We start from the raw sequence: 26,242 nt of genomic DNA, 5'->3' as shown, positions 1-26,242 counted from the left end.
TGAAACTTGTGTATGCTTCGTGAAGTTCTCATGCTGTGTTTTTCAGCTCCATCAGGTTATTTATATTCTTCTCTACACTGGTTATTCTAGTTAGCAATTTGTCTAACCTTTTTTCAAGGTTCTTAGCTTCCTTGCATTGGGTTAGAACATGCTCCTTTAGCTTGGAGGAGTTTGTTATTACCCACCTTCTGAAGCCTACTTCTGTCAATTCGTGAAACTCATTCACCGTCCAGTTTTGTTCCCTTGTTGGCGAGGAGTTGTGATCCTTTGGAGGAAAAGAGGCATTCTGGGTTTTGGAACTTTCAGCCTTTTTGCACCGGTGTCTCCCCATCTTTGTGGATTTATCTACCTTTAGTCTTTGATGTTGGTGACCTTCAGATGGGGTCTTTGAGTGGACGTGCTATTCCTTTGTATTTGTTAATTTTCCATCTGACAGGCCCCTTTGCTGCCAGCCTGCTAGAGTTTGCTGGAGGTCCACTCCCGACCCTGTTTGCCTGGGTATCACCAGCGGAGGCTGCAGAACAGCAAAGATTGCTGCCTGATCTTTCCTCTGGAAGCTTCTTGCCAGAGGGGCACGTGCCAGATGCCAGCCAGAGCTCTCCTGTATGAGGTGTCCTACTGGGAGGTGTCTCCCAGTCAGGATACACGGGGGTCAGGGACCCACTTGAGGAGGCAGTCTGACCCTTAGCAGAGTTCAAATGCTGTGCTGGGAGACCCGCTGCTGTCTTCAGAGCTGTTAGGCAGGGATGTTTAAGTCTGCTGAAGCTGCACCCACAGGCACCCCTTTCCCCCCAGGTGCTCTGTCCCAGGGAGATGGGGGTTTTATCTATCAATTTTATTTTCTTATACAATATTCCTTTCTAGTTGGTTTTTTAAAAAACACTGTGGTTTTTTTCAGCAATACCAAAAACCTATTTCTTTTAGATAGATAGATATATGCTATGACTGTTTTTTCATTTGTGACATAATTTTTTAAATTCCTATGACTAATATCTCTGTAGAAGTATTTTTTTAAAGAAAGTATGAAAGTATCTCTATAGAAGTATATTTTGGAAGAAAATCTCAGTATGCTAACGATTTCTTGTGTGAAATGTAAAAGAATTATGAGCAGGTGGTATCGCATTGTGTTTTAACTTATATGCCCTTCAGTCAGACTCCCTATGCTTTGGTCCTGCCTTCTTTCTTCTACTAGATGTATAGAAGTTACTAAAGTACCTTAATATCAATAGCTTTTATAACCCTTGAATTATTCTTATCAACATACCAAAACAAACATGCTGGGTGCAGTGGCTCACACCTGTAATCCCAGCACTTTGGGAGGCCAAGGCAGGAGGATTGCTTGAGGCCAGAAGTTTGAGACCAGCCTGGGCAACATTGAAAACCCTGTCTCTATAAAAAAAAGTTTTTAAATTAGCAAGGCACAATGTCAAGCACATGTAGTCCTGCCTACTCAGGAGGCTGGGGCAGGAAGATGGCTTGAGCCCAGGAGTTCGGGGTTACATGATTGTGCCACTGTACTTCATCCTGGGTGAGAGAGCAAGGCATTATCTCTTTAAGAAAAAAAGAAAAAATACTAAAACAAAACAAATTTTACCTTAAAGGTAAAGGTAAAGGTAAATTTTACTCTTAAAGAGTTCACACATTCATAATTTTTCCTAGCCTGTAGTAGTTTTTCATACCCTGTATAGTACTTTGACTTGGCTAAAAGATCACAGTGTGGCTGTGGTTGTCATGCTTGGAAGCAAATGATTCATAGACTCAGAGTCATTTCATTTTTATATTTTTGTTAATATTATTCATCTCTCAACATCATCCTGCCAGATTATTATTTTTAAACGAAGGACATTCTCAATTTTGAAGCCTCAACCATATGCATTAAAACTACTAGAAAAGTGTTTTGGAAGATGAATAATTATCCCACATGAATTACTAAGATTTTATATAGTAATTAAGTCTTTTGGAAAATAATGTTTAACAGGTTGAAATCTTAGATCATACTAGTTAGGAACAGTATTTTTAGGAATTATAAAACTTTATACTATTAATAGTTAAGTTTTTCAGGTAACACAGTTTATAGAGCATACTCAATGAAAGGTATTAAAATCTTACGTAGAATGCAAAAACCTATTTGTTTCAAAAGAAAATTTATGGCTGTTCCTTTTCACTCCTTGCAGAGACCATTATAAAACAGAATATGAAAATAAACTGCATGATGAACTAGAACAAATCAGATTGAAAACCAACCAAGAAATTGATCAACTTCGAAATGCCTCTAGGGAAATGTATGAACGAGAAAACAGGTAAAAAAAAAAAAAAAAAAATGCTTGTATTTTATCTTTGGAGGTTTTAGAAGCTTTATTGAAATTAAATGCTATTTCTATTATATAATGTCTTTTTGAATGCATTAGAGAAAACTTGTCATAAATCGAAATCTAAACATAATGAGAACATGAAAGTTCTAAAGTCTTAGAACAAGATTTACTAGACTTTAACCTTTTTGCTCTGTTATTCCTGTTATGTCTTTTTTTTACCTTAGTGACTTCTCTTTTTGCATTTGCTTCAGTTCAGATTAAGGACAGATAAAAAGTAAAGAGTACTGAGATACCAGTTCTTCCTGTATTATACCAACAATTTGTCCTGGAAACTTGTTGAAACTAGAATAGTAATTTGAAATATACATATGCATTTAGCTGCTGGCTCTGAAAGATGTCGTATTAGGTAATCCTGAAGAAATATCATTTTTGGCCAGGCGCGGTGGCTCACACCTGTAATCCCAGCACTTTGGGAGGCCGAGGTGGGCAGATCACAAGGTCAGGAGATCGAGACTGTCCTGGCTAACATGGTGAAACCCCATCTCTACTGAAAATGCAAAAAATTAGCCGGGCGTGGTGGCAGGCGCCTGTAATCCCAGCTACTCGGGAGGCTGAGGCGGGAGAATGGCATGAACCAGGGAGGCAGAGCTTGCAGTGAGCTGAGATCGCGCCACTGCACTCCAGCCTTGGCGAAAGTGCAAGACACCATCTCAAAAAAAAAAAAGAAATATCGTTTTTATTCATGCAGTTACTTTTGGATCAGTAAATATTAGGCTCACCTAGTTAGTGATTGGCAGAATTCAGGGAAAATAAATACTATTTATTTCAATGGCAGATATTTTTATACCATTATTTTAGTCAGTGTGGTTTTTGAAAGTTTATGTTTTAATGAGAAAATTATTTTGAAATTGACTTGTGATACTAGTTTATCAGCACTGATTTGCTTATATGATATTTTGATTGTTGTCAGCAAGGCTTTAAATCAGACTTAATCTATAATAGCATTGTAGCATGTCATTTCTACTAGGAATATAGTAGCAGAAAATTTGGTACGTCCACCCCTCAATTCCAGAAAAAAAAAGCTGCTGTATTATAGTATTTATAAGTTGGCCACTACTATAAAAACTATATATGTAGAATTATCCTTTGGTAGTAAATTAACAAAGATATTTTTAAATTACTGTTAAATTGTTATTTAATATAGCAGGTTGGTAGAGATTTTTATGCTACTGCCTCTGAGGGGTATGATTTTGTTCTCGGGTTTCTTTGTTCTTGGGTAAAAATATTTGTGGTGATAAGAGAGTAGATATACAATTTATGACAGAAGTTTTTTAGGATTTTTGCTAAATATGACTTAGTAGAAAGTCATAAAATGACTTTCATAAAAATCAGATTATTATTTTCCTCATAAATTTGGCTTGCATAGATCTTTATCTACCTGTTTGATCTTTTTTGAAAGTCTGCATTAGAAGTATACACCAAAGGAAATTAATATGAACTTCAAACACTGAACACAAAAGAAATCATTTATTTGTGCATTCAACAGATACTTTGTGATTATACTCTTCTGCCTATTTTTTCTTGTTCTTCTCTTATTTGAGCTTTAAAATAATTATGTCATATTTATAATCTAGGATTATATTTTCAATGAAAATGGCAAAGAGTTTCAAAATATAAAAATTCTAAGTCATCATTCAATACTATCTTAGCAGTAGGCAAACTAAAAATATGCTTTGGGCACTAGCAAATATGTATGCATGCCAGAAGAAATTATACATGTTCTTAAAAAATGTTTTGACATATTAATTTTTAAAATAACATTTTTTATCTTGGGAAAAATAAAAACACTTCTGCATTTGTTTACACTTAGTTTATGTTTTAATATTTGAGTATCAAATTACTATTAGGAGCACCATAATCTTTTCTGTGAATAAGGCTTTTGAAGTCCTAAGCTAGCCTTCATATGTTGAATCCTGAGAAAATTTTGTTACAAGTAGCTCAAAGAAATATTGGACCATTCTTTAAATAGCATTATTTTTTATTTTAGTTACTATGTTATGATTGTTCTCTTTCTTGACCATATATGTTTGCATGTATGTGTATAAAATAACAGATGTTCAGAGAAAATTTCCTAGTGTTCATTAAATAAATAATTATAAAGAAGTAGAATAATGCAGCACTACAGAAATGTCCTTGAGACTCTTTCTGCTTAACTCCTTTCTTCCATAACTGCTATTCTGTTATGCTAATAACTTCCTTGCTTCTCCTTAGACTTTTATTATCTATGTTTCCAGTAAATAAACATCTCTGCACAATATAGTTTAGTTTTTCATATTATATTAGTATCATATAAATGGAATTATGCTGTATACATATATATTTTTGTGGCTTCTTCACATAACCTTAGGATTTTAAGATTCATTTGCTTTTGCACTTAGTTGTCCCTTCATGTTCATAACAAAAGTATAACAGTTTTATGAATGTACATGCTTAGGGCAGCAGAGTTATTAAGAGATTGGAGAGAGAGTTCCGAAGACATTCTCTATCTTTGGCAAAATTTTACTTCGTCCCAGCCCTACATTAGAAAGGAGGATCCTGTACCTTGTGATTACTTGCTCTTAAAGTTCAAAATGCAGACTAAAAGAAGAGGTATACACCTATTATATGCTAAGCTTTATGTTGGAAAGTTTCACATTTGCACCCTCATGTAATTTTCAGAGCAATAAATTAATGTATTTAGCAAATATTTATTGAAACCTACCATATGCCAGCTAAATGCTAGACATCATAGATAGTGGTGACCTTTGTCTTCACAAAGCTGGTAGTCTAATAGAGGGTAAAGACAAATAGAGAAACAATTATCCTAAGTATGATGATGATGGACAAAATGATAGGATAGAAATGAGACCATCTGTGTATCTAACCTAGCCTTGGGAGGAATTGGGGAAGACTTCATAAATGAAGAACTGCCCCTTTTGACTAAAACTACTATTAAAAGTAAAACTTCAGACACATTAAATTTAAAGTTTAATTGAGCAATGAACAATTCGCAAATCAGGCAGCTTCCAGAATCACAGCATGAAATTCAGAGAGACTCCAGGGGTCCCTCGTGGTCAGAACAAATTTATAGACAAAAAAAGTAAAGTGGCATACAGAAATCAGAAGTGAGATACAGAAACAGCTGGATTTGTTATAGGTTGGTGTTTAACTTGTTTGAACACTCAGCAGTGTATGAATGGTTGAAGTATGGCTGCTGGGGTTGGCCAAGACTCAGCTGTTGTTATAGGCACATACCCCCAAGTTAGGTTTTCTATCTTGTCTGCCTATTAAGTTAGGTTGCAGTTTGTCAATAAGGACTCAAATATAGAAGTACGGAGTCCTTCTTAAGGCCATATTTAGTTTGCATTAACACTATGAACTAAGGAAGGAAAGGGAATTGGGAATGAATATATAGCATATATAAAAGCCTGAAAGTAAGACAAAAAGGACAAAATGAAGCTTTTTGAACAAACTAATTCGGTATGGCTGAAGGATAGACTGAGAGGCAGGGAGTTAAAAGAGATGAAACAGAAGCAGGAAATGGGCCCAAAGAATGCATTTGGACCATTATGTAAGACCTATGGGGAGCAATTGAAAGACTTTAAGAAGAGGCATGAATTGATCTGATTTTATATCAAAAGATCTCTGTAATGTAGAGAATAGATTGGAATGGCATAAGCCTGTTAGACAGAGAGGGTCTACTTTTAGAGGTTATTTCCATTATCCAGATGAGAGGTGATAATGAAACTGGATTAATAGCAGTAAAGATGAGAGAAATGGGCCAGGTTGGAAAAGTATTTAGGAGACAGAGCCGACGGGACTCAGTGACTAGATTGGATTGGTGGGATGAGAACTCATTAAGGATGTCAGCGAGGTTTCTGAATTAAACAGCTGCATAGATAGTGATATAGTTTTTAAAACGTTAGGAAATACAAAGCTTTAATAGGAAAACATGATAAATTTAGTTGTTTCACTTGAAGTGTCTGTGGGATATACAAATAAAAGAGTTGACTATAGAAGAATCTGAACCTCAAGAGAAAGATCTGGGAATTAGAGAGGCCTGTGGTATAGATAGTATTATTACTATTTTACAAATAAGTACTGTTGGTTCTGTGGTTTAATTCTGTTGTGGATCTAATAGGCTTTTGTTGACTGATATAATAACTTTAAAATATATGGGAACTTCCTATGGTTATTCCTAAGCAATCCACATAGCCATATAAACTTTGGTGTGTAATCATCTTGAAAATTTCCTCATTTTTGAGGTTTTTGCTGTTCTTAAAAAAAAATGTTTAAAGTTTATCCCACTGTAACATAAATGTAGTTGGTAGGGGTAGGTTGGTAAGGCTGTGTGGGGAAACAACCAACAGAGCCGTTTCTGGAAGTAGGAAAACTGAAAGCAGATATCCTGGTCTCCAGTGTTCTTCTGGCCCCCTATCCACATCAAAATGGACACTACCTAACCAGGGGATTCCTGGGATTTGGGCTGCCCTGTGGATGCCCCAGCCAGCCACAGGGCTCAGAATTGATCGGATGTCTACTGAGGCTAGAGTGGACAATTGCCACCAGGTGGTGCCAAATTGCAGCCTGAGCCCAGATGAATTTGAATTTCACAGGACACCTAACTAGCTAGGTGTACAGGCTTGCCTTTATCATTTTAATCTCACAGTAATCCAACTCTATATTTTATGTAATCTTTGGGGATCCTAGTCTCTTCATTATGGCAGATTTAACTGTAGTTTGAGCTTGTATCATACTAATCTTCCACACAGTAAAAAATAAATCATAAATTACTTCTTTTGAAATCTTAGAACTTAAAATGGCTAAAGAAAGAATTTTAATATTTCCTGTTATAAAACATGAAATTCATAATAAGTTTACACATTTAGGGTTGTGTGTGTGTTTAGGTAAATTAATCTTTTGCTTTGGCCTGAGATGTATAATTGTGTTAGTTACTGGTATTTTATCAAAGTGTGCTGTTACAGTGAGTTGAAATGGATGAAGTACTTACACTTGCATATTTATATTTGGTCTCCTTATCTCTCCCCCAATAAACTTTTTTTTTTTTTTTTTTGATGGAGTCTTGCCCTGTCACCCAGACTGGAGTGCAGTGGCGTGATCTCAGCTCACTGCAACCTCCACCTCCCGGGTCCAAGCGATTCTCCTGTCTCAGCCTTCTGAGTAGCTGGGATTACAGGTGTGCGCCAGCACGCTCGGCTGATTTTCATATTTTTAGTACGGATGGGGTTTCACCATCTGTTGGCCAGGCTGGTCTCAAACTCCTGACCTCAGATAGTCTGCCTTCCTTGGCCTCCCAAAGTGCTGAGATTACTAAAGAAACTGAAATGATTAGTGAAATATATTTTGCCTTTAATTTGTTTTCTATATATTGGAGGATATTAAAAGGATACTTTTTCTTTTCTCTTCTTTAATATGGAAAAGGCACATGGAACTTACTCTGTCCAGTCTTGGTATGTGACCTGCAGTCATTCCACTAGTTCTTGAAGCTAAAGTATTGAGAGAAAAGAAAGAGAGTAGAAGATATAAAGACTTAAGAAAAGGGCAATTATAAATGAAGAGAGAACTTGGATATTTAGATACATCAAACATACTGTAGTTGAAATTATAGTATGTATGTATGCTTTGGTCCAGTTTGTGAATTAAGCTTTTTTGTCTTTTCTGTATTTTCTAGTTATTTAAAATTCCACTTTGGAGCTGTAGGAAATGAGTGAAAGGTACTACAGTGCTGAGATGTATTATATAAATAACTTCTTGCTTAGTAGGTATTATGTGACAGAAATGTTATGGACCCTCTTATGCATTTGGAAATAAGACATTCTGTGAGTGGGAGTATATTATGAAAGAGATTTGGATCAAAAGACTGAACTTGATCCCGGTTCTACCACTTTTTAGCTCAGCGGATAAGTCACTTAATATCCCTGAAGTTTAATTTCTTCTTTTATAAAATGAGCTAATAGGCTAGGCGTGGTGGCTAACACCTGTAATACCAACACCTTGGGAGACTGAGGCAGATGGATTGCTTGAGTCTAGGAGTTCGAGACCAGCCTAGGCAACATGGCGGAACTCCGTCTTTAGTGAAATACAAAAAAATTAGCCAGGCCTGGTGGCACAGGCCTGTAGTCCTATTAAGGAGGCTGAGGTGGGAGGATCACCTGAGCCTGGGAGGTCAAGGCTACACTGAGCTGAGATCATGCCATTTGCACTCCAGCCTGGGCAAATGGAGTGAGACCTTGTCTTAAAAAATAATAATAACTAACTAATAATACTTCTTAGGGTGGCCCGTGAGGTCTAAATGAGATAATATATGCAAAAAGTACATTATAAATTATAGACATAAATGAGTTATTTTGGTACCTTGTGCCTATGTAGAATACTTTAAGAAAATGTTTTCATCTGTTATGTTGACAGTTTAAGGAAAACCACCATTATATAAAAGTCATCTGATAATATTATGGGATTATTTATCATTAGAAGATACTAATACGAAATATATATTCTGAAGTGTTTATCTCCATAGCATTTAACTAGTTTTCTTAAATGATGTGATATAGACGTAGAGGGTCTACATGCCATTCTTTTCTGTCTAAATTTCTGCATAAGATGGCTAGCTTATGTTTCCTAATTAGGTTATGAGATAATAAGGTAAAGGGAGATAAATTCAGCTGATTAAGTTTTTCTATAAAGTAAAACTACCCTTATTTAAGGTGGTCTTGTTACTGTAAACACAGAAAGAGCTATTCTGAGTGGTGCTCTACAAAAGATAATAGAGGCATTCATGATGCTCTTGATGCAGTACAGAATCTGGAAATTGAAATAGCTTTACAGTTGTTTGAAAGGGGGTAGGCAGTAAAGAAAAAGAGATTGAAAAGATGCTTTTAAGTGCAACAATTAGTATTGCTTTAGTGATTTTATTTTCCTGCCGAATCAATAAAAACCATCTTGACCACAATTTATCTTCCAAAAGTACTCAAGAAGAAACTTTAATGATATAAACTTGAAATTTGTATAGAATCTTAGAGTGATATTAAACAACTTTGAATCTTGAATCTATTTACAAAGATTAGTTGAGTATATGTAATGTATTACAATGGTGAATTTAACTAGTGTACAGAGGTTCCATTCATCATTTTAAAAGTGTATGTCCTCATTAGCGCTTAAGCAAACAAACAGACTTCTTTTGTTCATATCTTACCAGATATCTGTATAATGTTTTAAGTTCTTCTATGGAAAAGTTTAATAATAATTACTTTGTCTTTTCAGTTAGATAATTCTTGAAGTATATGGCTCTGCAGATAACTCTCTCAGCTCTTCTCAAATATTTTAATTTTTATTATCAGTTATCTTTTATTGTTAACTATATTCTTTACTCCTTAGATGTTTACAACATGTGTTCACTGCTCCATTAATAATACTTAAAATTTTCAAGCTCTATAGGGTGTTCCAGATACGAAGCAAGGTAAGTTCAGGTTGCATAGGAATTTAGATTTACCTTTGTGGTGTAGTTCGTTGTGTGGTAGGAGAGGCTGGTAAAGTAAGATTGGGCCAGATTTTAAAGGTTCTGTTGTCAGTGGGGAATTTCCAGAGGTTTTATAGTAGGAAAGAACATGACTTACTCATTTTTTATAACTATGGTTGCAATGCAGGGTGGATTATAGTTGAAGAAAGCCCAGAAGCAGGGAGATCACGTAGGAGGCTGTTGCACAGTTTAGGTGATGAAAATGAGAAGTAGAAAGAGAAAATGATGGATGAATTTAAAGAATAGGTAGGAGAATTGGCAAGATCTGGTGATTGACAGGAAGTGAACCTCAGGAACGACCCCAACTTTTCTACCTCAGTAGTCTCAGAGTGATTGGTGATAAGGCATGGCCATTAGCTCCAGAATGCAGACTTTTTGAGACAGAGTTTTGCTCTCGTCGTCCAGGCTGGAGTGCAGTGGCACAGTCTTGGCTCACTGCAACCTCTGCCTCCCGGGTTCAAGTGATTCTCCTGCCTCAGCCTCCCAGGTAGCTGGGATTATAGGCATGCGCCACTATGCCCAGCTGATTTTTGTACTTTTAGTAGAGATGGAGTTTCGCCATGTTGGTCAGGCTGGTCTGGTACTCCTGACCTCAGGTGATCCACCCATCTCGGCCTCCCAAAGTGCTGGGATTACAGGCGTGAGCCACCGTGCCTGGCCTAATTTCTGATCTTTTACAGATGTGGCAGCCCTGACCAAGCTCAAAAGTGCTTATCTGAGATCACACAGCTTTTTACTAGAGATATTTCTCTGCTGTGCCTCAGATTTCACTCCCCTTAGCCCTCAGATTAGTAGAAGGAACCCTAAGCTGCTAAAGCCCCTCCAACAGTCTTCTCTGTTTTCCCTAGGATGCCTTTAAAAATAATATCACTTTCATTTCATACAATAAAAAACTTTGAGGAAACATTGCTGTAATTATCAACCTTTAAATGAACATCACATTTTAATTTACATTTTCATATTTAGGTAGCATAGTAACCATAGCTACTATTTATTGAGTACCTGTTATGCATCTAGCATTGTACGCAATGCTTTACATACATTGTAGAAAAAGAAACACATTTTATGAAGTTTAGGTATTAATAACCCTATTTTACAAGTAAGGAAATTGAGACATCAACTGTGACCTGCCTGTGATTATTATAAACATTTATTGGTAAAAACTAGATACATCTGACTCTGCAATGCAGTGCACACTCCCATTTATCTGGTCAGTGCTATGTAAACTGATCAAATATTTCCTATCAAAACTACAATTTTGAAGGTAATTTACTTAAAATAGAAATTCTGTCTTTTTTTATTATTATACTTTAGGTTCCGGGATACATGTGCAGAACGTGCAGGTTTGTTACATAGGTATACACATGCCATGGTGGTTTGCCGCACCCATCAACCTGTCATCTACATTAGGTATTTCTCCTAATGCCATCCCTCCCCTAGCCCTTCACCCCGACAGGCCCCAATGTATGATGTTTCCCTCCCTGTTTCCATGTGTTCTCATTGCTCAACTCCCACTTATGATTGAGAACATGCAGTGTTTTGGTTTTCTGTTCCTGTGTTAGTTTGCTGAGAATGATGGAGAAACTCTGTCTTTTAAGAGAATTTGCAAACGACATTCCATGCTTGAGGGCTGAGTATGGATCATTAGAGCTTTATAAAAGCATTTATAATTTTATTTATACACACACACACACACACACACACACACACGGATGAAGTCTTACTGTTTTGTCCAGGCTGGGTCTTGAACTCCTGAGCTCAAGTGATCCTCCCCCCCGACCTCAGCCTCCCAAAGTGCTAGTATTACAGGTGTGAGCTACCATTCCCAGACAAGCGTTTATAATTTTTGAAGTTAGCAAAGAAGACTTTATTTTTCTTTTCTTTTTTATTTTAGTTTATTTTATTTTAAGTTCTGTGATACAAATGCAGAACATGTAGGTTTGTTGCATAGGTATACATGTGCCATGGTGGTTTGCTGCACCTATCAACGGGTCATCTAGGTTTTAAGCCCCACATGCATTAGCTGTTTGTCCTAATGCTCTCCCTCCCCTTGCCCCCCACCCCCCAATTGGCCCCAGTGTGTGTTGTTCCCCTCCCTGTTTCCGTGTGTTCTCATTGTTCAGCTCCTCCTTATGAATGAGAATATGTGGTATTTGGTTTTCTGTTCCTGTGTTAGTTTGCTGAGGATGATGGTTTCTAGCTTCGTATCCATTTCCCTGCAAAGCACATGATCTCATTCCTTTTTATGACTGTTTAGTATTCCATGGTGTATATGTACCACATTTTCTTTATCCAGTCTATCATTGATGGTCATTTGGGTTGGTTCCATGCCTTTGCTACTATAAATAGTGCTGCAATAAATATATGTGTCCATGTGTCTTTTTATAGTAGACTGGTTTATATTCCTTTTACAGTAGAGTGATTTATAGTCCTTTTGGTATATACCTAGTAATGGGATTGCTGGGTCAAATGTTATTTCTTCTTGTAGATCCTTGAGGAATCGCTACACTGTCTTCCACAACGGTTGAACTAATTTACACTCCCGCTAACAGTGTAGAAGCATTCCTGCTTCTCACCAGCGTCTGTTGTTTCTTGACTTATTAATAATTGCCATTTTGACTGGCATGAGATGGTATCATTGTGGTTTTGATTTGCATTTCTCTAATGATCAGTGATGATGAGCTTTTTTTCATGTTTCTTGGCCACATAAATGTCTTCTTTTGAGAAGTGTGTGTTCATATCCACTGTCAAGCGTTTGGCACCCCCGTACTACTCCAACAAAGATGTTTTTACCAAAGCCCCTAAGACCTTCATGTTGCCCAAATCCAGTAGTCATATTCTCAGTTCTTACCATACTTGTCCTTACTAGCAGTATGTAACACAGTTGATCACTCCCTACTCCTGGGAACACATTCTTTAGCTTCCATATTGTCACACACTATTAAATTTTTCTCTTCTTCATTAGCTGCACCTACTCATTCTCTTTGTTGATTCCTCCTCATCTTCTTGACAACTTTTGCAGCTGCCTCCATGGCATTTCCACTTGGTTGTCTATTAATAATATTCATCCTAATGTGTTCAGAAGCAAATTTCTGTTCCATTCTACCTCCCAATTCTGCTCCACCTTCAGTCTTACCCAGTTGAATTAAAGACAACTCTATTCTTCCACTTGCCCAGACCAAAAACCTGAAGTCATCTTTTTTCAATTCCATATTCTATTCATTAGCAAATCCTTTTGGATTTATGATCTCTGTCTCACGTATATTACCTTGCTTCAAGTCACCATTATTTCTTGCCTAAAAATTACTGCAGTAGCCTCTTAAGTGGTCCCCAGCTTTCTTCCTTGCCCTCTTCAGTCTCTTAGCACAGTTCTTGTTAAATGATAAGTCAAGTTGGATCACTCTACTCAAATAAAAAGTCTCCCCATCATTAAACTTAGTAAAACTTTAAATGATTACGGTGGCCTGTGATCCTACCTGATCAGTATTCAGTTACCCTATCCTCATTTAGGATTTTCTTCTGGTCACTCGCATAGTCATGCTGGCCTCCTGTTCTTTTACTTGTAGGCGTGCTCATACCTCAGGTCCTTTGTATTCAGTTTCCACTGAGTAACCATCTACTCCTGATGATACACCTGTTCTTGTGGTCTTTTCTGACTTTGTTCTACGTTGTCTTTGCTTTGTTTTTAATCTACCAACATACTACATATTTATTTACTTTGGGGTATTTTTCCTACTAGAATGTGATCTCCGTGAGTGTAGGAGTTTTCATGTATCATTCAGTCCTGGACTCCCAGGTACCAGTGCCTGGTACGCAGTAAATGCTCAGTATACGTAATATTTATTGAATGAAAGAATGAATTGGTACTACTTTTTAGAAATTAGGTGGCTGTTGGTTTAGATGAAAACCTACTCAAAGGTTTATAATGGATTTGATCAGGACTGAGTGTAGTGACAAGATATATAGTAGTTAGTTAACCATCTGCCAGATTCATTCTGTTTCATTTTGATATGTTACCTTTTATCCTGTCAGCTACTTTGTAAATCTTAACACATTAATGGATTTAAGCAAATATTTTGCATTTTGGTACTTAAATTTTTTATAATTTTTCAACCATAATTTGGGTTCAGTGTTTATCTACTTTGTGCTTAAGTTTTCATGTCTAGAAACAAACAAAAATCTGCTTGAGCACCAATTGTCTTCAGTCCATTTTGTGCTGCTATAACAGGATACCTGAGACTGGATAATTTATAATGAACAGAAGTTTATTGGCTCACAGGTCTGGAGGCTGGGAAGTCCAATATCTACGTACTGGCATCTGGCAAGAGCCTTCTCACTACATTATCATATGGCATAAAGCAAGAAGGTGGGAGACAGAGCAAGGGGGAGCCAAACTCACTCTTTTATAATGGCACCATTCCCACTCTCGTGGCCTAATCACCATTATCAGGTCCCACTTCTTAATACTGTTAGAATGGCAGTTAAATTTCAACATGAGTTTTGGAGGACACAAACTTTTAAACCAAGGCACCAACTATAATAAAAGGATAGGAAAGTGTAGCATTTTCAGTCAACAATGATGTCAAAAAGTTTCTACTCTTAAAATGTATAGCTTCTCCCAAGAAATTTATTAAATAAGATTCGTTTTTATGTCCTACTCGTTAACTTTTCAGTCATCTATGATAAAGGTAAAACTACAGTCATAGAATAGAAACAAGATAATCTACATGCAACCCTTCTATTTTGTGCCATCTTAAAAACAAAGGCATCAGATATGGAAATGAGCAGTTTTATGTTGTGTCCAGGAAGACTCTGGAGGTAGAGATGATAAATTCAAACACTTTTCCTATAAATAAGCCTGTCATATAAAACAGCCTATTTTAATCCTTTGTTGTTCTAACTAGAAAAATATATTTACTTCTATTAGCCAAAAATATTTTTACATGAAGACAGAAGGAAGAGTTTGGATTGCTTAGTTGCGCCTGCTGAGCTCTTCTGACAGCCATGGTTTTTTTTTGTTTTTGTTTTTGTTTTTTCACTATTTATGCTTAAATTTAAGGTAAATTTTAAGTTCTGAGGCATTAGGGATGTTTATTCAGGCTGAGACGTATTCCTTGCATTGCCAAACTCTGATTTGATACTGTTTGAATTTCGAAGGGTCCTAAAGTTTTTCTCATTCTTCTGACATTTTTCTTACCACTTTTCAGATATAAATATAGATTTAGCCTATTGGTACTGTGAAATTTATCATCTAGTAGTAGGCAAATACATTCTACCCTGTACGTTAGTCTGTTGTTATGAATGTTTTATAATGAGGTTTTCAAGTTTCAGTTGTGAGCTACTGTTGAATAAACTTCTGTGTATTAAATTATCTGATGCACAAATGGCACTATATTGCATATGAACTATGTCTATTTTGTTATAATATTAAAACCCTTTTATTTAAGTAAATGATTAAGAACTTAACTCTTGGCCGGGCACGGTGGCTCACGCTTGTAATCCCAGCACTTTGGGAGGCCGAGGTGGGCGGATCACGAGGTCAGGAGATCGAGACCACGGTGAAACCCCGTCTCTACTAAAAATACAAAAAATTAGCCGGGCGTGGTGGCGGGCACCTGTAGTCTCAGCTACTCAGGAGGCTGAGGCAGGAGAATGGCGTGAACCCAGGAAGCAGAGCTTGCAGTGAGCTGAGATCGCGCCACTGTACTCCAGCCTGGGCGACAGAGTGAGACTCCGTCTCAAAAAAAAAAAAAAAAAAGAACTTTTTAAGTTTCTCATTTGAATGTTATAATTTAAGTAGCCATATCTCTTGGTTTGTCTAATAAAGTAGTGGTTTGTGCGTGTTTCTTTGGCATAATTTTTGTGTTGTTTTTTTTTTTTTTTTTTTTTTTTTGAGACAGAGTCTTGCTCTGTCGCCCAGGCTGGAGTGCAGTGGCGCAATCTTGGCTCACTGCAAGCTCCGCCTCCTGGGTTCACGCCATTCTCCTGCCTCAGCCTCCCGAGTAGCTGGGACTACAGGCACCCGCCACCACGCCTGGCTAATTTTTTTTTATTTTTAGTAGAGACAGGGTTTCACCGTGTTAGCCAGGATGGTCTCGATCTCCTGACCTCATGATCCACCTGCCTCGGCCTCCCAAAGTGCTGGGATTACAGACGTGAGCCACCACGCCCGGCCCTCTTTGGCATAATTTTTAATAGCACCCTCTTTTATTCTAAAAAGTGCCCCAGGTTGAAAAATACATTATTTGAACACTCTAGTTATAAAAGTAGTATACTCACTTTCCCTTTGCATTTCACATAGTATTTATTTAAGATTTATTTTCTTCAATCTTTCCTCTCAATATGTCTCCATCCCACAACATAGGGTGGATGAGAGAAATACTTATGTGTATATGGGAGATACATAGAGTTGCTAGGAAACAACATGAAAGAATCATGAAAAACACAGCGTTGGAATCTAACGTTAACTTTATAAAAGTATTTTAAGGATGATATATTCAGATTTTTGTATTTTAAAACACTTATCTTTCTTTGTTATAATTACATTTGGTTATACACTTGGTTTGGACTTCTAAAACTTGAGCTTCATTAGCTTGTACATGCTACAAATAGCTTCTATCAATTTTTCAAGTTTCTCTTTTGAAGAACATTTGAATTCCTGTAATTTGTTCTGTAATTGTATTTGTTATATTTTCTAATGCATTTAACATTTAGAAATGGATTACTTATTAGTTATATGAAAGTTATTGTCTTATCTGTGGAAGGAATACATCTAGCGTTTTATCAAACAGTTTATTTTTGAAAGAGCATATTATATACTGTGGGCCATAAAAGCTAATGTATAATATATTCACAATTCTTTCAAGGCTTATTTTGATTTTACATCTATTGGTGCCTTGAGGTGGTCATGTAATATAAATCTCATAATGTCAGAATTTCTCAAGGAGAAAACATCTGTGAAGCAAAGGAAATTTTAAGAAGCAGCATAGTATGATTCACAGCACAGACTCTGGAGCCAAATTGTTTGGGTGCACATTTGGGCTCTGTAGCATACTTCCTGTGTGACTTTAAGCTAATACTTAACCTCTTTGTGTTTTAATCTTATCATTTGTAAAATGGAGATGCCGATACAACTGCTGTGTGGGATTGTTGTGACAATTAAATGAGTTATGATATGTAAAGTGCTTAGAACGGCTTCTGGCACATGGTAAACAGTATGCTATTGCTATTATTGTCAGTGGAAGAATACATTCAGTTTTTCTCTCTCAGACTTCATATGAAACCTGTGAATTAGTAATATTAAATAAAGTATCTATTTCTTACAAGGAATTATGCTGCTTTTTGCTAAAGAATGCAGGTTTTGGACTGGATATGGAAGGTGTGGTACTTGATAAGGAGATTGGGTTTACACAGAAATGTTACCCACAAACGCTTGTGAGAGGACCTCTTGGTGGAAGCCTTAGCTTCTTCTGGTGCATTCCCCAGTTCATTTCTGCAGAATTTCAGAAATTCAGCAATTTCTGAATTGCTTTACCTATTTGTCCTTCAAGGCCCAACTTACATGTTACTTTTAAAAAATGTTTCACTTTATTCACCTACCTCTCTTAGTCCAGTAAAGAATAATCGACACCTCTTTGTGGCCATAGAATTTTATTTATGCCTTAACATAGTACTTAACATAGTACCCTCTAATCATACCTCCTTTCACAAGCCCTGATGTTAGCTTGTTCTAGGTTTTTTTTCATTCCCTGTGTCTTGTTTTCATTTCTTATGTCCATTGTTGCAAGAAAGGAAATGTTATTAGGGACTGAAGCTTCTCCATCTACCAATTGAGCATTCATGGTTCATTAGTCCTGTAAATGTGATCTACCTGTAATTGTGCTGCCGAAATAACATATAGAATAATGAGGCTGTATTTGAGAAATGAACATTGAAACCAATTTGTGGTGATTTACTGACTAAAATATTTACATCATTTCGAAATGAAAAATATATAAATGTTTAATATAGTTTGAGAATTTTATTCTATCTATAACATTAATTTTTTATGTTTCAGTTTGTTTGAGAATAGAATATTTTTGAAGGTTGTTGCAATCAGGATGACATCTGAAAATAACAATATGCCATTTTTTGATAGCTACTTTAGGATGCACTTCCACTTAGATAGTAACCCACAAAAGTAGTTTACTTTCTTTTCAATAAGAGTTACCTATACTCCAACATTTCTGAAGAAACTATTTTATTTCTGGCTCATAAACTATTTTACTGACAAATCTCTAATGGTTGACATTTTTAAAATTTTAAATTTGTTGTTAATATTGATGGCAGCAGCGGCCCATCTGGAGCAGCTGCTGTAAAGATGCCAGCTGCAGTGGGGGAGGCGCATCCAGGGCTGCATGCTCCACTGAGCCAGCAGGAGCCAGAAACAGGCAGAAACCCAGACCCCTTCCCAGTTGGAGGGGCGGGAGTCCTCCCAGGCGCAGCTGCAGCGGCCCAGTCGCAGCTGCGGACCCAGGCATTCCCTCACTATCTTCAGCCTAGGGAGCCACCTTCCCCCACAGGCTCAGAAATGCCTGTTCCCGCTGCCTGACCTCTCCCTAGTCCCAACACCCACTCTGATTTCAGAGCAAAGTTGAGGCCAAGCCTGGGCACTGTTGCAGGTGTGCCCGCTCTTGGGGCATTGCTGACACCCCAGCCCCCTGCCACCTCGGCCTCCTCTGGACTTTGGACACTGACAAGCACGGGAGGGAGGCTGGCCAAAGTGGAGGATGAGGGCGGCTTGGTGCAGGCCTGCAGGTGCCCTTTGGCACTCCAGCCTAGGCACCAGGTTACAGCTGGTTGATGGCGGCAGGAGGCAGGCAGGCTCCTGGGCGGAAAGGGATGGGTCCCCGGTGAAGCCCCACCTCAAGCCAGGAATGGCCTGGAGCATGGGAGTTGCGCCACCAGTTTCACAGAACAGAGTGAGAACTTACGGTACTTTTTTCCCCCCGGCCCACCCATTGCCACCTATGGATCAATCAGCATATACTTCCTCCCCACTGAAGCCCACAAAAACCCCAGACTCTGGCAGACTTCTGGACGATCTGCCTGCAGAGAGGAGCTACCAACTGTGGGTCTTCTCTCAGCTGAGAGCTGAGCAGACATTGGAATGGCCTGCCTGCAGTTAGGAGCTACCCACTCCAGATCTCCTGAGAGCTGTACTGCCGCTCAGGAAAGCACCTCTTTGCCTTATTCATGCTCCAGTTGTCTGTGTACCTCATTCTTCCTGGACACAGGACAAGAACTTGGGACCTGCTTAATGGTGGGACTGAAAGAGCTGTAACACAAAAAGGGCTGAAACATGCCCCTCACTCGCCACATTGCAACAAGGAGAGAATTGCTGCAGCCCTTTGGGGAGCCCAGACCTAGGAGCTCCCTGAGCAAGGGCTCTGACACCTGTTTGGGGATCTGCAGTTCCTGGCATCTCCAAGCTTCCGGACACCACCACATTCCCCGGTGCCAGCAGTGGAAGCTGCTTTCAGTATGCCTGTCCAGTCGCAGCCTCACAGGATGCCTGGAGCCGCCTACCCCACGGCAGCCGGTGTGCCCGGCTGTGCGCAGTGGTTGAACCCTGCACTCGCTCACTTGCTCACGCACCCCTTGCTGCTCTGCACTTGGCTTGCCCTCGGCAGGTGTGGGATCCCAGCCAGTATATCTTGAGCCGAGTACAGCCTGTGAGGCCGAGTGGGTGGAACAAGCCCAGTGGTCCTGAGCATAACTCGGGCAAAGGCACCACTGGCCACAAAGGTTTCCAGCTGACAAAGTGATGACCCAAGGATCCTCACCATGCAAAAGACTAGATTGAGTACTGGTACAGCAAGTATGACTACTAAGCATTTCTATCCAATATTCAGTAGATAGGTTTATTCAAACTTTATGGCTTTCATGACTCCCTACTCACATTCTATATGAATAATAAAAAATAATAATTTCCAGTCCAGTTTTTCATGAGAGATAGTGTGGCATGATGTAAAAAGCCCTGGCTTTGGAGTAGGAAATAACTGGATTCAAATTATGGTCCTGTTAGGCTATGTGACTTGAGGCTAGGTACATGAGCTCTCTAAACTTCAGTTTACTCAGCTAAAAAGTAGGTTATAACATAAAGGGCTTTGTAGGGATTAAGTGAGCAAAATCATTTATATTACATTCTTTTTATTTATGTTGTAACTGCTAGAGAAGGAGATTTAAAAAAAATAGGTGACTATCTGAAAGAAACTTACTGTTGGTATTTTTTTTTTTTTGATTCAAAGTTTCATCTTGATTAAAAGGCAAAAGTTTTGATCTTTTTGGAAGCTCATGGCTAGCTGTGTAATCTCCCAATTAGTCATTGTTGTTATCTTCCAGCTCCCCTTAACTGACACTAAATGTATTCTTTCTATAATTTCAGTTCCTTCCTAGTGTCCTCACAACTGTTAAGTAGATGACTTTTCCAATACCCTAGCTTCATACTTCCTTGAACCCTACATGAATATTGACCTTCATCTCAGCTCTACTTAATTTAGTCATACTAATTTTCATACCCTATCTTGTTAGCCACCAAAATTCTGCCACTGAAAAGTGCTGTTCTACCTCCAAATCACCATTCTCCAGTCTTCTATCTTGCTTGTACAACTATTACACTTTGACTTAATCTGTCATACCTTATCAGGACCTCTAATTCTTTGTCCCTTCTACTTTCTCCTGTCTGTCAACCTGTGTTTCCTTCCCATTCCTTCCTATATAACTGAGACTTCAAGGTTCGTCATTTCAATGATTCTCTTGCTCATATCCCAAACCGCCCTTTTATTTTGATTCTCCACAATATATCTTTCACTTAAAATATTCTATGGGACATTTATTAACCTCCCAAAACCTCAGTTTTCTGGTGGATAATATATGAGTAATTACACCTATCTCATTGGATTCTCGTAAGGAATACATAAATTACTGTATATACAAACTGGTTAGCCTACCCTTTGACCCGTGTGGAGAAGGGTGGTGTGACATAGAGATAGACCATATTTGCACCTACACTGGTGTATCCTGCTCTTAGACACTCAACCAAGCCAGGCAGGTTTATATAGTGTACACTTTGGGTCCCCACCTTCTCAGATGGGTCCTTAAGATTGTCAGATAGTCCATCTTTAAGAAAGAACATAGATAAATCACGCATTTGAAATAACTGAAATCCATGTTTAAAATTTAGAAATCTCCGAGAAGCAAGGGATAATGCTGTGGCTGAAAAGGAACGAGCAGTGATGGCTGAAAAGGATGCTTTAGAAAAACACGATCAGCTCTTAGACAGGTAAGCATCATAAAAATAGAAATGTTAAAACTTCCATTATTGTTTCTGTTACATATTCATTTAGAAAATGTATTTTAAGGAGAGAATAATTTTCATTTCAATTGAGGTATAATTTATATGCTTTATTTTTACAATATACAATTATTGTGGATATTGAAAATGTGGTATAGAACAGTTCAGTTACTCCAGAGAGTTTCCTTATGGCCCTTCAATCCTTCTTAACCGCTACTACTCAAGAGGCACCACTTTCTGATTTCTGTCACAATAGATTAGTTTTGCTCCTCTTAGACTAAAAATACTCTGTGCCAGGTTCTTTCATTCCACTTTGTTGTTGTATCAGTAGTTCATTCCTTATTATTGCTGAGTATGAATATATTTTATTCACCTATCAATGGTCATTTTGGTGGTTTCCAATTTGTTACTATCATGAATAAAGCTGCCATATAATTTTTTGAAAGTGTGTGTTTTTATTTATCTTGGCTAAATACCTAGGAGTGGCATTGTTCATCATCGGGTAGATAAATGTTTTACTTTTAAAAAACCTACCAATGGTAACACCAAAGTGATTGTACCATTGTATACTCCCTAGTTTTTTTTTTTTTCAAAATCTGTATGTTCTAAAGTATGTGTTTTGGAAGGAGGGTATCAGAGAGAACGATATATCTTTAATTTACCAATAGAAAATGATATTTATTTTTAATAGCCTTGTTAAAAGGAAAATAACTGATGGGCATTATGGTAAATATCATTACTTCATTAAACATTCTACACTTTCCATTGTTTGACTGCATAGAGAGTAAACAGTGGCTACCTTATTTTTTTAACTTTACATTTTGAAATTATTTCAGAAAAGTTGCTAAAATGGTGAAGTTTCTGCATACCGTTCACATACTAATAAACTTTTGAAATTAAGTTCAATGGGTCTTTTAATTGTTAAATGAAGACCAGATTAATTTGAGGTATAAGCAATACATAAAACTAAAATTTGAGGCAAGTCTTCATATAATTAACCTATTGTAAAAATCTTTTAGAATGGCTCAAATTGTCATACTTCTGAATTCACATCAACTTTATAAACTTGGCCTATGGAAGAATTTTAATAAATGTTATATTGAAGAAGTCATTCCTATAATGTGGAAGTATGTCTTATTCTAAGCATCATGGTATCAGGCTAGGCACAGTGACTCACGCCTGTAATCCCAGCACTTTTGGAAGGCTGAGGCGGGTGGATAACTTGAGGTTAGGAGTTTGAGACCAGGTTGGGCAACATGGTAAAACCCCGTCTCTACTAAAAATGTAAAAATTAGTAGTAGTGTGGTGATGCATTCTTGTGATCCCAGCTACTCAGGAGGCTGAGGCACGAGAGTCACTTGAACCCAGGAGGCAGAGATTGCAGTGAGCAGAGATCATGCCATAGCACTCCAGCCCCGGCAACAGAGTGAGACTCTGTCTCAAAAAAAAATTTTGTAGTTTATCTAAAAAAAATAAAGATCGTGGTGTAAAAGATCATGGTATATAAATCAGCTCCTTTTGTTAGAGTTCCTATAAAGCATTTATGTTTTATATTTTATTACGTGTAACCCTTCCACTTACAAAACTGTATGATGTCCCCTAAAGATTCATTTGACTTTGTGTTGATATCAGTTTTTAATGTGTAGTTTTAGGGATGGCTTTAGAATAAGATTTATGGGCAAACTAATAAGGTTTAAAAGAAAACATAAGATATTACCTAGTAAATCAGAACTTATATTCATCACTTGATAGCTACTGTATGGTTTCATAAAGTTGGAGAGAATAATACATCTGATCATAAAATTGACCAATTTATATTTATTGTAAGCTCTGTTAGTCCTACACTCTTAACTTAAATCCTTGTTATCCCACTTGTCCATACATTTGCAGCTGATGTTCATCTGAATGCCATGCGATACTCTAATACCTAAAAGTATCTATTAAGCAATAGAGGATTCAATTATTTAATGTTTTTAAGCACTTAGAACAGTGCCTTCCTATGATAACTACCATTATCATAGAATAATTTGTCCAATTTAGTTTTGTTGTGAAACTTTACTAACTGAAATTTGTTCTTCACAAGATGATATCTTTCCAACGAATTTTTCACTAAAATTTTAGATAAACGGGAAGACCTCATTTTCAAACTGCCAGATAAGAGGAAGCTTATTTATTAATAATTCTTTGAAGTCATAGTAAAGCCTTGCTTATTCAGAGCCTAATTTTCTGCCAACCTTAAATATTTGTGATAGTTTTAAAATCAAGACAAGGAAAAAAAGGTTAGACAGCACTAAAAATAACCCTTGAGCAGCAAATAGAGGTAATGCTCAGGACTGTAAAGGACATTACAGAACCAGAGACTTATGAATAAATGAGTGAATGAATGAGAATAATATCTGGGAATGTAAAACTCAAAATTAAGCTTAGGCTTTAACAAAATGCTTAAAATAGCTAAAGTTACTTATCTGTTTTTTAAGATATAATATCAATAAATGAAGGGAAAAGTATCCCTGGTTAGGATTGTAATGTTGATAAATGACATTTTTAAAAGTAGAATTCTAGATGTACCATCAGTTTCTTTGTTAATTAATATATAAATTCAGTGCAATTCATGTCAAAATTTTCAAATGACTTTGTGAAACTTGACAAACCAACACTAAAAATTCTTTTTCACAATTATTATGCCCATTCTTGTACATTTACTCTTCCACATAAATTTTTGTAGTTATAGTTTTTACGTTATGCCTTTTCTTCATCTGAAGTTCAATTTTGAGGTAGTGTACATAGAGAACTAATTTTATTTTTCATGAAAATGTCAGTTTTCGTAAGTTACACTATGCATTTAAAGTAAGCCAAATAGAATACCAAAAATATTTTTTTGAAGCCAGACAAATAAGTTCTGTGGCTTATATGGAAAAATTAAGTAAGTGCATTTCTAAATAAGAACAATGAATTGTGACAGGTCACTAGGGTAGACAGCTAAGGGGAAAAGAAAATTGAGATCCATACCTCATAACTTACACCAAGATAAATTTCATATGGATCAGAGATTTAAATATAAAACCATTAAAAACCTAAGAAGCCATAGGAGAATGTTTTTATAATATTGAATTACAAAAGGCCTTTGCAACTTAGGAGTTATAGAAGTAATAAATTGATAAACTTGATTCCCTACAAATGAAAAATGTTGATGTGGCATTACTGCCATAAGGAAAGTCAAAAAACAAATGCAAATGCAATCTTGGAAAAAATATTTGCAATGTCTGTCACAGTCATGTGACTGATTTTCCCTTCTCCAAATCAGTAAATCAACATTAAATTCATATTAAAATTATACCTATTTTCAGCTGGGCATGGTGGCTCATGCCTGTAATCCCAACACTTTGGGAGGCCGAGGCGGTTGGATCACCTGAGGTCAGGAGTTCAAAACCAGCCTGGCCAATATGGCAAAACCCTGTCTCTACTAAAAATGCAAAATATTAGCCTTGCATACTGGCACGTGCCTGTAATCCCAGCTACTTGGGAGGTGGAGGCAGGAGAATCGCTTGAACCTGGGAGGCAGAGGTTGCAGTGAGCCGAGATTGCACCATTGCACTCCAGCCTGGGCAACAAGAGTGAAACTCTGTCTCAAAAAAAAAAAGAAAAAACAAACTGCCTGTTTTCCACTAAAAACCAAAAGGTTGATAATACATTGTGTTTGTGTGGGTATGGAAAAACAGGCAGTCTTAACATTGTTAGTGGGATTTTAAATTGGTACAACTAATATGAAGAGTAATTCAATAATACCTATCAAAAGTACAAATGTACATTGCTTTTTGTGTATGTATGTATTATGTGAGATGGAGTCTCACTCTGTTGCCCAGTCTGGAGTGCAGTGGCACAATCTCTGCCCACTGCAGCCTCTATCTCCCAGGTTCAAGTGATTCTCGTGCCTCAGCCCCCTGAGTAGCTGGGATTACAGGCATGTGCCACCACACCCGGCTAATTTATGTATTTTTAATAAAGATGGGGTTTTGCCATGTTGCCCAGTCTGGTCTTGAATTCATGACCTCAAGTGATCTGCCCGCCTCAGCCTCCCGAAGTGCTGGGATTACAGGCGTGGGCCACTATGCCCAGCCGTACATTGCTCTTGATCAAGAAATTTTATTTCTAGCACGTTATCCTGCAGGTATACTTGCTAGGTTCAAAATGCTATATATACCACCTTATTTACTGTAGCATAGTTGACATTTAGGCAGTAGTTAAAAGAATTGTAATTCATGAATACACTTACAGAATACAACAATGTAGTTGTACAAAAGGAAGTAAGTGGCTCTTTATATCAGGACCAGGAAAAATCTATTAAAATTTATTGCTTCTGGAGAAGGAATTTAGGTGTTGCATGGTTGGTGGACAGATATTTTGTACCTCATAAATACGTATCTTCTTTTGTACCTCATACGTATTGAAACTTACAATGTGTTTTTTTCTTTTTTGTGTGTTTTTAATTAAATTTAAAGAATGATTATTAAGAATACTTATGTACAAGTCTCAAATCATAGTTACTGAGAAACTTCAGAAATCATGTTTTTAATACTCCTGGTGAACAATGGGAGTGAATAAAGGGAGTCAACAAATACCATCTTGTTTTCATAAAAGGGAAGAAGGTAGCAGATTCTTGCAACTATTAAGGAACATATAAGTAGATTACATTACATAACATTTTGATAAATTATACTCTGATGTAATAATTTGATGCAATCTTCTATAAACTTTAAGCAAATTACTTGACTTTTTTAAACTAATGGATATAAATACTTTGATAAACCTTTGTTTTTTTCGTTGTCAGATACACATGATAATTCTAACCATTTAGGATTGCTTTGAGCCTTAGATATAATATTTTTTAAGTGTATGGCATAGATTATGCTCAGTAAGCAGCCATGCTTGCAGTGGTTTTTAAGATTGCTACTGAAAAAGCAAGTATCACCAAGAGTTAGGATGGGTTCTCTAAAAATAAATCAAAGAAGACTACATTTC

General features: G+C 37.2%; 1 protein-coding gene across 7 annotated transcripts in view; it reads left to right on the top strand.

Moving 5' to 3' along the window:
• The window catches only part of PIBF1 (progesterone immunomodulatory binding factor 1), a 234,306-nt gene that overhangs the window by 57,312 nt on the left and 150,752 nt on the right, over window positions 1–26,242 (top strand). For 6 of the 7 annotated variants that reach the window (XR_008651366.2, XM_063618767.1, XM_055244706.2 and 3 more), the window contains 2 exons: window positions 2,175–2,300; window positions 21,113–21,211. Coding sequence is in view for 6 of the 7 variants with exons in the window: in XM_063618767.1 (XP_063474837.1) it covers window positions 2,175–2,300; window positions 21,113–21,211 (225 nt within the window). In the remaining variant the exon portion in view is untranslated. Of the gene's footprint in view, window positions 1–2,174; window positions 2,301–14,167; window positions 14,255–21,112; window positions 21,212–26,242 lie in introns of all 7 variants that reach the window. The other variant, XM_055244704.2, reaches the window with a different exon arrangement.

This window comes from Symphalangus syndactylus, chromosome 15 (genome assembly GCF_028878055.3).
Source record: "Symphalangus syndactylus isolate Jambi chromosome 15, NHGRI_mSymSyn1-v2.1_pri, whole genome shotgun sequence".
Taxonomy (NCBI): domain Eukaryota; kingdom Metazoa; phylum Chordata; class Mammalia; order Primates; family Hylobatidae; genus Symphalangus; species Symphalangus syndactylus.
The sequence above is the reverse complement of the archived record's forward strand: the minus strand, read 5'-3'. Positions and strand labels throughout refer to the sequence as shown.